This window comes from Corvus brachyrhynchos, unplaced genomic scaffold, assembly GCF_000691975.1.
Source record: "Corvus brachyrhynchos isolate BGI_N302 unplaced genomic scaffold, ASM69197v1 scaffold32, whole genome shotgun sequence".
In the NCBI taxonomy this organism is placed as follows: domain Eukaryota; kingdom Metazoa; phylum Chordata; class Aves; order Passeriformes; family Corvidae; genus Corvus; species Corvus brachyrhynchos.
The window spans coordinates 5,810,902-5,828,894 of NW_008237919.1; the positions used below are offsets into that span (position 1 = coordinate 5,810,902).

At 36.2% G+C, this 17,993-nt stretch overlaps 1 protein-coding gene across 1 annotated transcript; it reads right to left on the minus strand.

Moving 5' to 3' along the window:
• Window positions 1–788: 788 nt before the first annotated feature.
• TWF1 (twinfilin actin binding protein 1) lies at window positions 789–17,132 on the minus strand. The gene is made up of 8 exons (XM_017733147.1): window positions 16,973–17,132; window positions 14,229–14,407; window positions 12,956–13,051; window positions 10,969–11,073; window positions 6,363–6,488; window positions 6,019–6,169; window positions 5,484–5,605; window positions 789–3,926 (listed from the first exon to the last, which is right to left on the minus strand). The coding sequence occupies exons 1-8, from the start codon at window positions 17,115–17,117 to the stop codon at window positions 3,756–3,758; spliced, it is 1,095 nt and encodes a 364-aa protein (XP_017588636.1). The 5' UTR covers window positions 17,118–17,132; the 3' UTR covers window positions 789–3,755.
• Between the last annotated feature and the right edge of the window lie 861 nt (window positions 17,133–17,993).

The following is a 17,993-nucleotide window of genomic DNA, read 5'->3' on the forward strand; positions in this document are numbered from 1 at the left end:
GATGTTTCATCTTTATATTTGGGGGGTCCAGCTGGGAGTTTATTTACCACTCACTGACCAAAAGGCAAACAAAATTGTTTCTGTGATTCCTGGTTACATAGAGGCCTAGCCTTTTCCCTCCTCATATCTTACGCCTGTTCTCTTACAGCTCTGACTGTAGATAGCATTTGGCATTAAAATTATTCCCTTAAATCCTAGTTCACATCTTCAGATTTTCTTCTTTCAATTCCAAAATTGCTGCATCACAAATATTTCCCCATGGGGATGTGTTGGCAGGACAGTTAAGAGAAAAGCCAAACCAGTAAATGTTCTTTTCAGCTTGAACTTTCAGGGCAACAGGAGGTCTTCAAGAAAATTATTTTCAGTTTAGATGAAAAAAAGGTTAATGGAACAACATAACTTGAGTAGTTTCATTGTAGTAGTTCATGCAGAGCAAGTAGGAACAGATAGAACTGTTAAATCACCAGTCAACTAATTCAGCATTTTAAAAGGATAGAAGAACTTTTTGAAGGGGCTTATTACTGAAAACACAAAAACCTCAAGAGAACACCCTTAAATTCTGCTATGGAGCCCTCAGTGCTGCTTACATAAAGCAATGGAAAAGTAGCTGTTTCTAACATAGTTCTTTTTCCTCTAATAGCAAGAAGCAGGAATTCTGTTTCTTCTCACTTCCCTTCTTACACCCTGCAGTCACTTTCTTCTCCCATTGGAACTGCCTGTTACACTTTCTCATGTTGGAAGATAGATCTTCGTTAAAGAGACTATGAAATGATTCAGACAACACAAAGTTAAAGCATCAATCTTTATTTATAAAGTAAATTACAAAATAGACAAGGTAAACAGTTAATTTTAGCATCTGAAGGTGGCTTTTGTTGAATACATAAACACATTGATAAACAAAATTTCTGATTTACAGTGTCTATCTGAGCAACAGAGCAATTACTACCTTGATTAGTTTAACCTTTGATAGGAGTGTTTTAAAAGATAAAAATCTCCCTACCTTGCAACACAAACATTTATTAAATAATTACTTGTCCTGTTAATTAACTGTTTAATAGCTTGAGTTAACTGCAAGCAGCTGCATTGCTTTTGGGCTTTATGAAGGCCAACAACAATTTGAATGGACACTTCCAATTATTTAATGACCAGAGACAGTTAAAGGAGCAACTTTGATTAATGCCCACATTTTGTGCTGGCTCTGAACATTCATGAACAGAAGTGGAGGCAACTATGTAGATGTAAACGTGATAGATCTTACAAAAATAACAGATACTTCTTTATTGCTGTCAGGAGAATAGCTACAAGAGGCCTGGAGAGACAGCCAGCAGTGCAAGACTTCATACAGTTCTGTTTTTGGGGAAAGGTGAGGGGGAGACATGCTCAGGACATCACTGACTGCTGGCTGGGCAGGGTGTGTACATCCACATAGAATATTTTCACATAAGGTAATTTACAATGTCTGGTTTTGGCTGAACTCTAAAGCAGCTCATCATTATACAAGAGTGTTTATCATTTAACCAGCTCTCATCATCCTCCAGATTAAGTTTTCCATTTTCTATCCTCATCTACCTAGAGCAGGATTAAAAAAAAAAAAAAAACAAACAAAAACCCACCAAAAAAAAAAACTCAGAAAAAAACCCCAACAACAAAACAAACATCCAACAAAACCCCCACAATATGCACACAACCATATCAGGTCAAATTGTTTAAAACATTTGGTATTAAAAAGCTGAACTTTTTACTGGCTCAAAAGAGTATAAAGATGTATGTGCACTCTTGCTATGGCTGGCACATGAGCAGGAATACCAAATTCAAACAACCCTCTAGCAGTAATTTTTAAATGCTCCACTCCTTAAAACCAAACAAAAACAAAAACTCCAAAGTAAATTAGGTATGTTGCAAATACTCTGAGTTAATCTAAAAATACATTTAATTACAGTGTACAATGAGCTGCACATACAGTAACCATATTTAAAAAACAATGACACTTTCCTGACACACAATATAGAAGAAACACGTCAAAGACCAGCTCCTTACCCTAGAGGGAGAAGCCAAGAGGCAGGAAAAGAACACAAGAGCTAAGGGCAAGCAGGAGATTAGCTGAGGATCAAGAGCTATTGAATTTGACTGATGTAGTGTGTCAAATTAAATTTAAAAAAGCTGAAGTGTCAGATTTCTGCTGTATATAAAAAAAACACAGTAAAACAAACTATTGCAACCTTCACATTATATAGTGCAATCTCAGATGTCAATAGCAAGCTAGTATTGCCAAACAAAATAATAGATAAAACAATTTTTTGTCAGGAAATACGATTCAGCTCTATAATGAGTATATCCAGCAGCTATGATAATATCCACTTAACCAAGGCCGGCAACTCCCATGTAGCTTTACAAAACCCAAACCAACAAAACTCAAAAACCACAAAGGTCACATACAAGACACTGAAAAGCAAGTCCTCACTGGGAATATAATCTATTCACCAGTATTTGCCTCATCACACAGTTTCATATATTTAAGATCATCCAATACTTGATTTCCACATCTAATTCTTCCTTAATCCATTTATTAAAATAATCTATTTTTCCTCTTCCTGTTAAACACATTACTTACAGTTCAATCAAGTTTAGACTATTGTGGCTGATTTTAGTATTTTGAAGAAGGGAAGTGAGGAGGAAAAAATTCCCCAATCCTAACTAGGTGCTTGCTGCCAGCAGTTATTCAAGACCTAGCTGAATTTAAATTACAGATGTAAGTTACTATTGAAGTTCAAACATTTAGGAAAAGTCGTTTTCAGAATACCTTGAAAGTTAAAATTGCAGTTGATACTGCAAACACACTAGGATCTCAAGGATAACTCACCATTATGAAGCAAGACTATTTCAATTTTACTGAACTTACACATTTTTAGATCCAAGTGCACAGATAATTAATTATGAGATACTTTAGGCATATTTTTCTATACGAACTCATGCACTTTTAATCACCTCTTACTTGGTCATTCAGTACCATATGTAAGGCTTACGAGTGATACAGACATATGGAAAAACTATGGTGGTTTTATGTCAGATTTCTTTAAAAGATAATTCATTAAATTAGTTATAAATTTGAGATGACCAAGCTTTTGCCTAGGAAAACATCCACCTATTCCTGAACACTTACATTAATTGAACAATAACCGATTTTAGTTTATCTTTTCCATTACAAGAAAAAAAAAAGAACAAAACCAAACAAAACAACAACAAAATTCAACAATGCGTCCTGTCAAAATCCAAAGACAACCTTCTATTTTACTATTGTCCATAAGTGCTACAAGGAAAAATAAAGTTTGAGTTGGGACAATGCTATGTAGTCCTTCATCTCTTCTCCCGTGGAAAGTCTTAGAGGTTTAATAGGCTATGCATAACAATACAGCTGTGACTTACCCACAGAATACATGGGCTCCATAGTCTTATGTCTGCAAAGTTTATGATCACACGTACAGCTATTAAATAATGGATTCTAAATTAAAATAAAGGGGTACTAGCTTAGTTTTTCTCTTCTAGCTTTAAAATAATTGTCTCTTCTCTGTGTCATATAACATGGTCAACAAATATAATCATGTAACAATATAAAAACTGTTGAGGTCAGAAAAGAGAAGAGTAAAAAAGAGCTTTTTTTTTTATCCCTAGCATCTATGAATGGAATGATTTTAGTTCATTACCAAAAGCCAGTATTTAATTTCTTACTCCAATAGTTTGACAAACACAAACAGTTTCTAATCACTAGGTGTTTCAGTCTCTGCTGGACCTCTAATCAGTCTTCGTATTCCCCTCTTCCCCGCAGGACCTTTTGGTTTAGCAAAACTCTGTTTGTAAGCGTGTTGTTTTGGATGTACTTCTTCATAAAGAAAATCAGCAGTTAATTCGTCACCATTATCTATTTCAATCTGGCAGAAAAAACCATCATACTCATATTGAAGTCAAAAACATTTAGAAACTTTGCTGAAACTCAATAGTATATTAAAACCATATGGTGCAATAATGTTCAAAGTCCAGCATGAAAAGTTCTCCAACTTGTGCCTAATGCCCTGAGAAATCTTAGATCGTTTTTCTGAGAATCCCATATATTCTTACCAGTATTAAGTGTGACTTAATTATTTTCCTGAAATGTAAGCACAACTAAACAGTACGTATACCAAGGAATTTTTTTTGTCCCAAGCTTTAGCACAGTGTATCTGTTAATACTAACTAGGAGAACACATTCCATGTGAAACTAGTGCTTCTCTACTCATTTCAAGTATTTACACATTTTAAGAATCAAAATTGTTCACTTTAGCATGCTTTAAACACTAACTGTATAAGCAATGTGCATACATATTGTTGCCTCTTGAGAAAGAGGGGGAGGAGTATAAACTAGCTTGTATTATTAGCTGGCTACTGCCACTCAGAAAGTATTCAAGTGTTTAGCAAGGAAAAGCTAAAATAAGTTTAATGAACAAAACGGAGGGGAGTGGCTTAGTTTTCAAAATCTAGATATATGAAACTGAATAGAAAGAAAATAGTGTTCTCTAGCCAAACTCCACTGTTTTAAATTGCAGGAATTTAGAATTCAGAGAAATGCTATGGCCTTGCTCTGCTGAGCATTCAGCACTTCATGCCCTGCCAACCATAACACTTGACAGACTTGCCAGCCCCAGCTTTGCTGTTACAAGTACATGCTTCAGAAATTTTTGTCTACAGGAATTTTCAGGAGTCACATAGTGCATTTATTTTGTTATAGAAAGGCAATTTCAGAAAAATAATTACATACAAAAACACATAGCAAAAATCTACTTGATTCATGTCATCTCAGTAAAAATGTATTAGTATTAGCTCTGCTATTTTTAAGGTAAACAATCTCCACAGAAACTAAGCTTCCACAAAAGCGTTAAAAAAGTAACCGTAGGTCACAAGTGGACCATTTCTGTGGTCTCTGCTCGGGAGGTGAGAAGCAACTTTTTGCATCACAGTAAAATCTATACAGTGTGAAAATATTAGGTTACTTGCAAATCCTTGTTTGCCCCATCAAGGACTCCTAAGATAGCAGTTCTAATTTCCAGAACTACAGCTCAAAATTATTTTGAAAATCCCTACATAACTTTGGCTTTAAAGGAATTAAGTGTTTAACAACAGTAATGTGTTGTGGTCCAAAATATGACACAACTTCGAGTAAGAAATCATTAAGTTAATTCTATAAAGTCCTTCAAAGCACCCTCAAATACTTCCTTGACGCACAAGGATATATTTGTACAAGATAAAAGTGTTGAAATTTTGAAATAGAGTAAAACTTCCATGACTTAACTTTGTATCTGTAGCTACATCAACCATTATTTCCTCTTGAGGAGAAACTAAGTTGCACCACACTTTTCATTCTTTAGACAAAGTGGTGACAGAGACAGTCATAGTTTTTCATTAAGAAGGCAAGAGAGCGATGGAGAAAATACCCATACACCCAGTGCACTTACCTTTCTAACTATCTGCATCCACAGCTGTGTTTCTACAATTTCTAACAGTGGACTTTTGCAACTGGAGTAGAGCATTCGTTCTCGTATACTACAGGTATACCCTGGCATAGAGTAGATGAAAACTGCAGGAAAAGAAAACAACACAAATCAGACCATAAATACCCTCCATCAAAAGCTGCATCATAAAATCATTTAAAGCAGAGAGGCATTGGAAATCAACTATGCAATCTGAAAGCGAAAAATGTAGTGCCATTCTGGAGCTTTTTTACTTCAGCGAGTGTTTCATTTCAAACAGGAGATAAGAGAACGGCTGGTATCTGTATGTTTTCACATTTATGGGTGTTCATAATCAAGAGGGATAGCTCACTACTTTCCAAACATAAGGGCTCTTCTTCACAAGTTCACAGTTTCACAACAAAATGACCCTGAAGTTTATGATCATGCTGATCATAAACACATCTTTCTCTCTGCCTCAAAATTCCTAAGGAATTTGAAACAAGCCAGTTAAGTTCCATGTAGAGAAATTTTATCATACTTATGGATTCCAAATAGTCTCCTTCGTGTGTGTGCTTATACAGGAAAAAGTGGTAACGCGCAGCATCCTTTGGAACTCTTTTTGGCAAGTCCTTAAGTTCAGTATCAAGTGTGTTGGCCAAAATAATAGTTTCATTTTTCATATCGATTTGCTGTAAACAAAGCAAACATGAAGTTAATACACAAAAAGCAAACCAGAGAACATGACAGGATGGAAAAATGTTTTAATTAATCTAATTCAAAATGGTAATTTATCAGCATACTGTATCAACACACATTGTTTAGTAAGTGGGTAATCTATTTTATACTCATTATTGAAAAATAGTTAAAATATTTTATACTTGCCAGTTGTACATAATTGAGTTTCTTATTTTTCAATTTCTCCAGAGCCTGAATAGCTTCTTTAGCAATGGGGAATGCTACTCCTTGCAGTGTTTGATGCTTGGTATCTACACCAACATCTGCCTGTACCTGGAACACAAGTCAGCTGAGATGTTAACAGAAACCTCTGCAAGCATTCATTTGGTTTTATACAGTGACTGAAAATGCATTCCATATGGTTACACACAGAGTTAGCAGCAGCTGTTCCAAGAATAAACCACACCAAGAAATCATCCCCATACACAAAAGATCTGCATTTTTTAATTTACAGGTCATGTTTGTTTGCTAGCCTGAAAAGTTTCATATCTCTGAAACAGGTCTGCTTAGCAGACAAACCAAATCATCAGATGGAAAACTGGTTCAATTGTCAGTGAAGAATTTTTAAGTTAAAATCTGGTATAGAGGCACAATAATCCAGGAAAAAAAAAAAATCTTGATTTTCATATACTGTGTTACACTTTTGAACTGACAATATTGCTTATAAACTTTGTTATAGCTTGAGAAATCTTAGATCAAAACAGAGAAGTGATTTCTAGGGAGTCAAAATTTTTGAAGGAAGAGAGAAATTATGAGACAATCCAATCTTCTCGAAGGAAAAGTAAAGCTACTACTCTCCCTCCTGCTTCAACACACTCCCTCAACAAGTCTATACCAAAACCAAAGCAAACAAAAGAAACAAACAAAATCCTAATTTCTTACTTCTAGGAGGTCTAACACAAAGTTAAAAAAAAAAAAAAAAAAAAAAAAAATCCAGGACAAGCCAGACAGTTGTTCATAGTCCAGTTATATTATTTCTCTCAAATTACTCGAGAGAAAAGACAGTTATTCTAAAGCTGTTTTTCAAGAATTTATGTTTATCTTAATATTCATTCAGTTCCTCTTAAAATGTGCTCTGACCTCCAGTCTTCTTCAGTCTTAGTTTATTGTGTAAGTACTAGCTTTTGAGTATATTCACTTCCTTTTATAGTTTCACAATTACATTTAATATTGGTTATAAAGCTGCAAAAGTCAAAAAAGTATACCAAATGGAAAGTGTGGGCCTTAGATCTACCACCTAAAAGATGTGTAGCTTTATTAAAAAGAGATGCTAACAAAATATGAAACAAACTGATAAAAAAAATAAAAACAATCATACTTCTGGCGAGACTAAGTTATACTTCACATTTTAAAGAACAGCTTGTCAGCAACAACTAAAGAGGAAAAGAAAGCAGGCGGAGAGCTTACTTTGTACAAAGATCGATAACTTTATGAATGAGGTTATAGAAAAAAATGTTTTGCAAAATATATATCTCCATAAAAGCCAGATTGACAAATGTAAAATAGGCATCACAAAAATAATAAACCATAATGTAATATCATACTCTAGAAACCATATTAAAATACAGGTAGAAAATAAATACTCCAAACTAAAACCAAGCTGTCAAGTGTGGAGATAGACAAGGGAAGAGAGTAAACCAGCATAACTCCAGACATAAGAAAATGAACAGAACCACCTAAGTCACTTAAGAATATATAAACTCACTCCACTAAGATGTAGTTAGTAATGGCTGCTGAGTACTGGATAAAATGGCAGATGAAATTTCCTGTGAATAAATGTAAAGGTATGCAGGAGGAAAAAAAAAACCTCTTCTTTGTTTGTATGGTGATGGGCCTGAGCTAGCTACTACCATTCTGGAGCAAGACGTCGCAGGTCATTCTGACTAGGTCTGAAAATAACCCCCAGCAAACCAAAAAACCCTTGAACACTCCCCACCCACAAATGAAATGTTATAAATTGTTAGAAAAAAGAGTAGAGAACAGAACACATTATTACACACTGTAGATATCAGTAACATGCCTGCATCTTGAATACCACATGCAGATCTGGCTTCCCCATCCCTCCATTTCATAAATTATATAGCAGAACTGGAAAAACTGCAGAGAAAAGCAAAAGGATCAGAAGTATGGAGTGCATTGTTTAGGAGGAAGAACTACCCAGGTTAGGACTCTTCAGCCTGGAAGAGAAAACTGATAAGGAATACAACAGAGGTCCATGGATAGAGAATCATGGGACAGTTGGGGTTAGAAGGGTCTTCTAAAGGTGATCTAGTCCAACACTCCCTGCAGTAAGCAGCAACATCTTCAAATAGATCACGCTGCTCAGACTCCCATCCAACCTGATTTTGAATGTTTCCAAGGATGGGGCATCCACCACCTCTCTCAGCAACCTCATCACACTCATCATAAAACAAATTCTTGCTCATATCTAATCTGAACCTACCCTGTTTTAGTTTAAAACCATTCCCCCTTGTTCTATTGCAACAGGTCCTGCTAAAAGATCTGTCTCAGTATTTTTTATAAGCCCCCTTCAAGTACTGAAAGGCCACTAAGATTTCCCTGAAGCCTTCTCTTCTCCAGGCTGAACAACCCCAACTCTCCCAGCCTTTTCTCACAGGGAATATGTTCCAGCCCTATGATCATTTTTGTGGCCCTCTTCTGGACCTGCTCTAGCTGGTCCATGTCTTTCCAGTGCTGAATACCCCAGAGCTGGATGCAGAGTTCCAGGTGGAATCTCACCAGAGGGAGAGAATCACCTCTCCTTACCTGCTGGCCACACTGCTTTTGATGCAGCCCAGGATATGGTTGGCATTCTGGGATACAAAGGACTTTATTTAAGGGGAGGGGGAAACTGAGGATTGATTTAATGACTCTTCTTTGCCTTCACCACACTCTCCATAGGGGCATCAGAATAAACTAGAGATTTTAGAGAGCAGTCAGTGGTTCTTTGGATAGTATTTTGTCAAGATGTAGAATATGCTGCCACAGGACCTGTGGCCAACAAAAACCTTTCTGTGGATTTATAGAAATGACAAGGCTAGATGATGGATGAAAAACCCATTAAGAAGAGTTATATAGTAAGATGTCATCTTTTGTGCAGGAAGATCCCTACCTGAAAAAGTTGAGACAACAGAAGAGCATTCAAGGTCATTATGGCCTTATTGCCCTGTTCCTACATCCTTCCTAGACTTCTGCTGTTCTCTCAAGGACTTGACAACAGACTAGGTGATCCTTTGATCTGGCGCAGTAAAATATTTCTTAGGGTAATTATGAAAGAATATACATATGGAAAACTTTTTCAAATCAGAAAGCTTTTTGTTTTTTAAGTTTAATTACATGCTTTGTAATGGTAGAAACAATGAAGAGAAAAATGACGTAAGTTAATGTATTGTGAGATGTTTCAAACAAAGCCAAAATGGCAGCAATGTACAATTTATGTGTCCCTGAAAAGCACAGGTATTGCTGCTGAAATTTCATACCACATAAAGACTTAGTCTGCATGAATTAGCTGCTGAACACATTGTATGTAGTACATACACTAATACCAGAAGTGATCACTGATCCCACAGAAGTTTTACATTCATTACTGGTTTTTTTAAAAGCTGATGAGGTAAAATGCAGTATTTAAAGACAGTGAATGTATTTCTGCATTGAATTGTTAAAATCAGGCATGAAAACTAACAAAAGACACCACTGGGGGAAAAAAAGTCAATAAACAACAAAGTTGCAGCAAAAGAACAGTAAAGTGAACACATAAGTGAAGATACACAGCTGTATTTAACACAATGGCTGCCTGGTATCCACCTGCAGAAATAAATCATACTTCAAACATGCACCACAGCTCTAATATACAAGTCTAAAGAACAAATAAGTTCAGCACATGACCTATTTTAATATACATCTGACACAAACAGTGTTCAAATGATGGAAAAAGGTGATAAAAAGTATCCTCTGAAACTTTTCAGTCACTAGCTAGCTGGCAATCATCAATTTTTTTGGTTAAAGGCATTTGTTAGAGATTTTTCTAAAGTGTTTGTAGCATAAGCAAATCAGTCTCTGGAAGAGATTAGCTATTTGGTTTGGATTTCTATTTTATTTTTATTGGAATCCTCTTCACTTCATCTCAGTTTTAAAGACAAGTGCACTGGTACTGGAACTATGTGCCTTTCCTTTAAGAATAAGGCTGCTGAAATACTCCTGGCAATCATTCACTGCAATAACTGCTATTCTGTGTTTTCTCTACAACTTCTGCCACCATGGGAAATGCATGGGGGCAATCACATTTAGACAATGACTGAGGTTGGAAGACATCTCCCATAGGTCACCTTGTCCATCCACACTGTTCAATCAGGGCCACCTAGTGCCAGCTGCCCAGTTCTCTGTCCAAACAGCTTTTGAGTATCCCCAGGATGGAGACTCTCTAACCTCCCTGGGCAACCTGTGCCAGTGCCTGGTCACCCTTCAAAGAGAAGGGCATCCAGTGATACTAAAAGCTGAAGTTGCAACAATGAAGCCCTGCAGTTGCCAGGTCTCTGATTTAGACACAAGGCCTTTCAAACACAGTTAGATCATTCATGCCGCTTCAACTCTAGCCATCACCATCCTGCAGTTTCCACCCTTTGAGAAGTACATTTATATGCTCACCCACCCACACTTTCTGAAACTTTCCATTTTCTGTTCTGCCTTTTTTACGCTACAATACATTTGGAACTCCGCACCATTTCCCACACATGCTTGAAGACATTTTAGGTACCTCGTTAATCTTAATTTGTCGAAGTTCCTCTTCTGCTGCAGTCAAGGGTGCAGGGGAGGATTGTGATATCAAATATTTTTTATATCCATTCAGTGAAACATCATCCTGAAAGCACAATATCAATATTTATCAGGGTTTTTTTAGAATATAACTTTTCTTCAAAGATTTTCTAAGGAGCATTGCAAAAAGTAGTTGTCTTCCATAGAATTATGGTCATTTTATTTGACTATTCCAATATTCCATTATGTCTTGTTTCAGAAGCCCAGAGGTATCAAGGTTAATACATGTGAATTAGAAGGTGGGACCATAATAGGATTCCACCAGAATAACAGAGATGGTTGCAACTAAACCCTCCTTAGGTTTAACAAAATAAAGACAAAGTAACCCGCTGGATGTTGATGATCAAGGTCCTGAGTGAGATCAGCGACTTGAACACCATGAAGAAGCTGTGATTTTTCACATGGATGAACATTAAAGGCCAGCTACAATTAAGAAGTTTATAAAGACACAGAAACCAACAATTTAGAGATATATAAGCTGTAATATAATGAGCCAGGAAAAAGTGAGGTATATCAATGCCTTCCTCCATGTTCCCCAGGCCTATTCTGAAACAACAGTAAGACATGTAATGCTCCTTCCTTAAAACTGAGCCGGAAGCTCAGGCTTGTAGGACTAGACACAAACTCCACATATTGCATAGACTGCTAATGGTTTGGTGCAAGCGGCAGCAGAGATTGGCTGATTGAACAGACAAGAAAAAAATAACAGGACCGCTACCAGTAAACCCTCTTAGCAACTCAGTTATCTACTTCCCTAGAATACAGCCCCTCTAGAGAAGTTTGTTTACATGTTTGTTAGGATAATGAAACCTCCACGACAGGTTAATGCTGAATATAATGAATTAATTACTCAGTAAGCAACAAAATTGTTAGCCTCATGTCCACCACAACAGCCCATTTCTCTTTCACAGCTTTTTTCCCCACTACAATATCCTCTATTCTTCCCCAAACCTCCAACTCCTTCCATTCCTTCAGCATCAGCTGCCTGTGTCAATAGCAGCAGTGCTTTAGTTCAGATTTGTTCAGATGAACTGATTAACAGGTCAAAGAGAAAATAACTGCTGCAGTCTTTGCTGAAAGAGGAACAGAGGAATTTATAATGTAAGCCTCTAAGTAATCATCAGTTTTCATGAAAGTTATAGTTATCTCTGAGAAGTCTAATTTGTATTTCTTTTAAAACTGGCAACAGATTAAAAAGACTGATGTCTGCCTTACAAACAGGCAGGCATCATAACCATGTAAGGTTTATTTCTCACAGAAACTAAGATAACAAAATAGTCCCATATTTCCCTTAAAGCCTTTTCAACATCCCTTAGACACTTGCTAAATTTCATACATGCACCTTCCAATTACCTTACCATAAGTGACCAACTATTAATATTTTCTTCGAACACATCAGTAGCTACAAAAATTCTGTTTTCCTAAGTTAAAAAGTTGACAGCAATGCACATGAGTTATATTTTATGGTCAAATTCTAAAGAACTGACAACTTCATATCCTTAGTTCAAAAGAAAACCATTTGTTTTTAGGTGTTAATGGCTTACAGATCACTGATCCATTTCTGATTCAGACCCATACATCCAAAATGATTTTTGTATACTGTTGGCCTGGAAATTAATGTTGCCACTTTTAGAGGACTCATGCTCATGCAGTGAGATTAAGAGATATACCTATTATTCTCAGGTTATTTAGTTTTCATAACCATCTGAAGCAAAGACTTCTAAGGATTTAGCCTGAAGATGTTAACTACACTTAGTAACTTGTTCAAAGGAGCTTAAATACACTTTAATACTGGAATAATACGTGTAGTTTTTAACTCTTTTCCTTAATCCAAAAAGGTCATAAACAATCAACATTCATACCAATAACATCGGCTACTTTATTCAGTATTTAAAGTCGCTGTCCTGACTTTAACAAGAAAAACATACCTGTACTGTTCCAAATACTTCATCCTTAATATGGCCACCTCCAAATTCTTTCTTAAGCGTTGCTCGGGTTGCTGCATACAACATTTTTTGACGAACCTAGCATACAATAAGAGTGGTTTTTTTGGTTTGGTTCCTTTTTTCAATTTTGCTGTACACAGAGAATCTAGCATGTTGGTATACCAAGTCCATTAACAAACATCTTTCTTGAACAAGTATTTTAAGTGTTGAAACTGCACTATAAACTTGTAGAGCTCTGGATCATGATACTTACTCATGCTATTAAACTCACAAGGTCATGATACTATATATTATTATCGAAGTAGTTGCAAAACTGAATTGCAGCCTTAGTTGGAGTATGAGCTTTTTTTTAAAATGGGAAAAAATCGACATAATCTTTACTAATTTTAAATAGGAAAAAACCACAATTGTTTGAATCTTTTGTCATCTGGTCTGTGTACTAATTGATACAACAGACAGCAAAAGAGCAGACTGGAAACAGCTCATTATTACCTTTGATTTGATAGTGACTCCAGATAGTTATGGTTCAACTACAAAGTGGAAAAATTAGGTTTGCTCCCTCTTAACCTGTGTCTAACAGTCACTTACTCCTGTCTCAGCAGTCCCACCTTCCCTCCTTATCTCACCATCATGCTATCCTCTCCACAATACTTCACCATTTCCACATAATCGTTTCTATGCACTCCAACTTTTGGTGTCTTACTATTTCCTAATTACTAGTGAAAGCAGTAGGAATATTGGAACACCTTTGCTTTCTGTCTTCCCTCATCTCACATTCCCAGAACCTGTACACAGTACCCTAGTTTCTCCTAGAAATCCTTAACTCTAACCTCAGTTCTCTTCCATGCTCTCAAACTACTAAGAAGCAGCCAGCAAGCCAAACAGAATAAACAGCTTGAGCTCACACTATAATCCTTCTCTATGTGAGCACCCATTAAGATTTCTGTCCTTTACTCTTCCATGAATTTTTATCAAGTACTGACAGTAAGACAGACAAACAGGGCAAAAAAACCCCTGTATTGTGTCTGCCAGTCAGGCTAAAAATACATTGGATCAGCTGTATTCCATCTAGACCTACTGATTTGCTCTTCAGTCATCTTGAAGAAACATTTTCCTAGTTTTCTTCTGGGAATGTAGGGGGAGGTTGGGGAATGCTTCATTCCTCAAATCCTTCTCCTTCATATCTTGGATTCAGATCAAATGGTACTGTTGAAAAATCATGAACAGCATGAAGCCTCTGATGACTATTACTTACAGGAGAGTGATCAGGTGACCATGCAATGAAGATCCATTCATATCCTTGAGCATTCTGAGAATCTAATCTGTATAATATGTAACATGGTTGCTTGTCTTCAAGAAGGGGAAGGACAAAGGAATCATAATCCTTTTCCCATGATCCAACTGGCCGTCTAGAGGATCCCACAACAAGCTGCTCTGTAACCAACAACCAAAGCTACAGGTTAGCAACAACACAGTCAATACTATCTGTCAAAATTAATAATTACAATAAGAAGTTAATTGGACACTTAATCTTTCATTATTGTGCCCAGAAGAATGGAAGACAAGAACACTAAGTCTAAAAGTGAGTGAATTCCTACAAAAGCTGTGCATGTTCAAACTCTAACTTACTTTAACCCAAATACTGATAGTTGAGAAGTAATGTGCTGGTTGTCATCAAGTTCTTTGATCTGAAGTGATAGCACTGATGTTAGTTTCTCTAGCATAACATACACAGAAGGGAAGTAAGAACTGTCTTCTACCAGTTAGTTTATTTTTAAATTTGGAATACTTAGGTATAAATGAGATAAGAGTAAGCTTTCAAATTTTAGAATTATAATTACTGATGCTCTTGCTATAATGTATTAGTGTTTGTACTCATTGTAAGGCGTCAATAACCCAGTTATACAGTGAAAAGAGTTTGGAATAAATATGCTTGCACTAATCACTAACTTGACTATGTAAGTAGATAAACCTCTTTCTAATAGAGCTCCACAGCTATGGTCTCTTTAAATGACTGAAGTTGTTTATTCCATATAATTGGCTTAAGTCTGTATAGAGTACTTCAATGGTATTTAATTATGTGAACAGCTGTAGCAACAAGATTTTTCTCTTATTTATATATCACATCTCAGCTTCCAAAGGAAAGTATTAGTATACTGTCTCACAAAACAGTGAGTTACCAGTTTCCCGAGAAATACCAGCCCCCACAAGTGGAATAGAAAAACCTTGTTTAAATGGGGTCCTGCAACAGTTTGAAGACCATCACAGTAGCTAGTATACAAACCACGTTTTGAGAGTCTAGCACTTAATTTATAAAACTTCAGACAAAAGTACAACAGCACACAAATGCCTCTACAGCAAAACTTCAAGCAAAGCACTCCACCACAGTAACTCACAGAACATGAACAGCTCAGGGCAAGGGTGTTTGGCCCTTCTTTGAATTAGATGCAAAGTACCTGAAGTACCTGAAGTTGTACACCTAAACCAAGAGCATTTAAAATGTACCTGCCAATTCTGAACTCTAGGTGGATTTATACTCACTTGGCTTTAGGATACAGCCAGAGGAACTTTATGCCCAGCAGCAAATCTCTTCTCTTATTAACTCAGATTAGCAAAACTTGATTTGAATCTTATCTGTTGGCTATTATCTGTTACTAAAAGATCCTGATGACAGATGAGGCAACTGCCCTTCTTCCAGTACTCTGAAGTGCTGTGGGAGTTTTAGAGGTTTCTTTCTGAACTGCAGAAAATAGTATCAAACACTGGATTCTGCTTCTTACAGAGGTGAAATGCATATGTCTGTATGTTTATCTCTATATATGTGTATACACATGTATACATACACACGAAAATGAAAAATAGGGAAAGTCTTCCATTTGTATCTTATTTCTAGGTTTCATTTCATATTATAAGGTAGCATATACACAAAAGTATATTGTTTTGCCTTGCTTAATGGGAAAAAAGCCCCAAAACAATGGTATGTCAGCATTTACCTTGTGCTACTGAGACTATCACAAAGTCCTGCCCGTAAACTTACTATTGCCACTGCCTTAAAGAAAGCTATATTAAAATATCAGAAGACCTTCTAAGAAAAGCAAACACAAAGAAGGTAACAGTAACCTAAAAATAAAAGTGTGTATGCATGTACATGTACCTTTTTCCAGCTAACAGATTTTTAATGTACTGTAAATTAATGAAGTCTAGAACAAACCACTTGAAAGTGGACAACTGACATACTTGAAAAGATAGACTAAACTAGGAAATACCATCTACAACCAACCAACACTGCTATTAAAGAAAATAAAAGTAATTAAATATACTATCTTTCAATGTTTGCAGCCTATATTCCTGACCAAGAAGTTCAAAGATCAAACCCAAGTTCTGACAGAAATTATGCAATTTTTCTATTTATACATATATGTTGAGGTTTAAGAAACAGTTTTAACTTTGAAAGTTTAAATGAAGTTACAGATTTATAAAGGTATTTTCTATGTAGCCAAATTACTATCTAAACATCTACTTTAGCAGGACTTTCTACATGCAGTACTTTTATACTAATACATCCAGGAAAAAGGCAGATGAAATTTACAGTTCTACATCTAAGGTGATTAGTTGTTGTGTAAGACTAGCTCTCTGTCTAATGAAAGTAACCAGAGTGTCCAAGCACTACACAGGTGTGGAAATTTTCATTCCCTCTACTCTTTCTTTAGTAAGAGATAAGAATAAGCTTATTTATGTTATACATATTAAATACACAGCAGTTCTTGGTAAAATATGAAATGACAATTGGGAGAAAAATTCAAATGCAAAAATACAGTAGCATTGTGGTGAAAAAGCTTAGGATCACCAAAATTTAAATTTTACCTTCTGTATATGAAAAACCTTAGTAACATTAAGTTTGGCAGAGTTCTGTTTTTTAAACAATTGTACATGTAGGTCATCAAAGCAACTAGGAAAATATCTAAAAGAACCAGAAAAAAAGAATAAAATTTGACTAACCATTGTCAATGACTATTTTTAAAAGTCTGTATTGTCCATTTCTGGCTCCAACAAAGATGTCTTTAACGCTTCCACTAGCTGAAAAAGAGAAAATAAAAGCAATCAAATTAACACATTTCACTTCCCTAGGACAAAGAATATTCATGAGGGTAAGAACAACACTGGAAAAACTTACAACTGGCCCTTTGCTACAAAGTTGGACTGAAAAACGAACACAGGAGTGATGCTCCTGCTATGCTGCATACTGTTCCAGCCACCAGCATGCCACAGAAAGATGAAAGGCAACATTACAAAACAGCCCTGCTTTCTAGCATAGCAAATGATTTTCAACATTGTGAAAATTAAAGGTGACATCATATCATCAGTCTCAGGTTTCAGAGTTAACACAGCAACACAATAAAAATATGACACATCTCAAATTACAACAGCTTCATGAAGTCTGCAGGCTTAGTACAAACTTTCAGAGAGAAAGTTTACGCCTGCCAGGAAAATGTTAGAGCTTGTCTGGCAAAAGTGATGGTCTTTCCTGAGAACACCTCTCTGCAGAGTACCAGTGAAAGCTGCCACTCATTGCTCATCTTTAATACGACCTTATCTCCTTCTGTGGTTGATGACATTGTTTAAGCCCCAACCTATTGTAACAGGATGGCTTTATAGTGAATTTACAAAGTAACTAAAATATTTTTACATGTTTGTAAATCACACTGACACTATACCACCAACATGGTAGACTCACTTCCCTAAGCACACTGAAGAACTGTGCTCGATTCGCATGAAGACCATTCTTACCTCAACTGCTCCGCTAAATAATCCAAGTGCAAATCAGTTTAATTATACCAGACACAGAGGGTTGTAAGGATTTACTGAAGAACATTTATTGCAAGCTGGTCCTTTAAGTAATCCCATAGCATAGAGCATAGTGCCAACAAAACCAACATCAAACCAGGAAACAAATAAAATCGATTGTTTACAGTCAGGTGGAGGCCAAGTGAACAGATGGTATCCAGCAACATTACTGCCC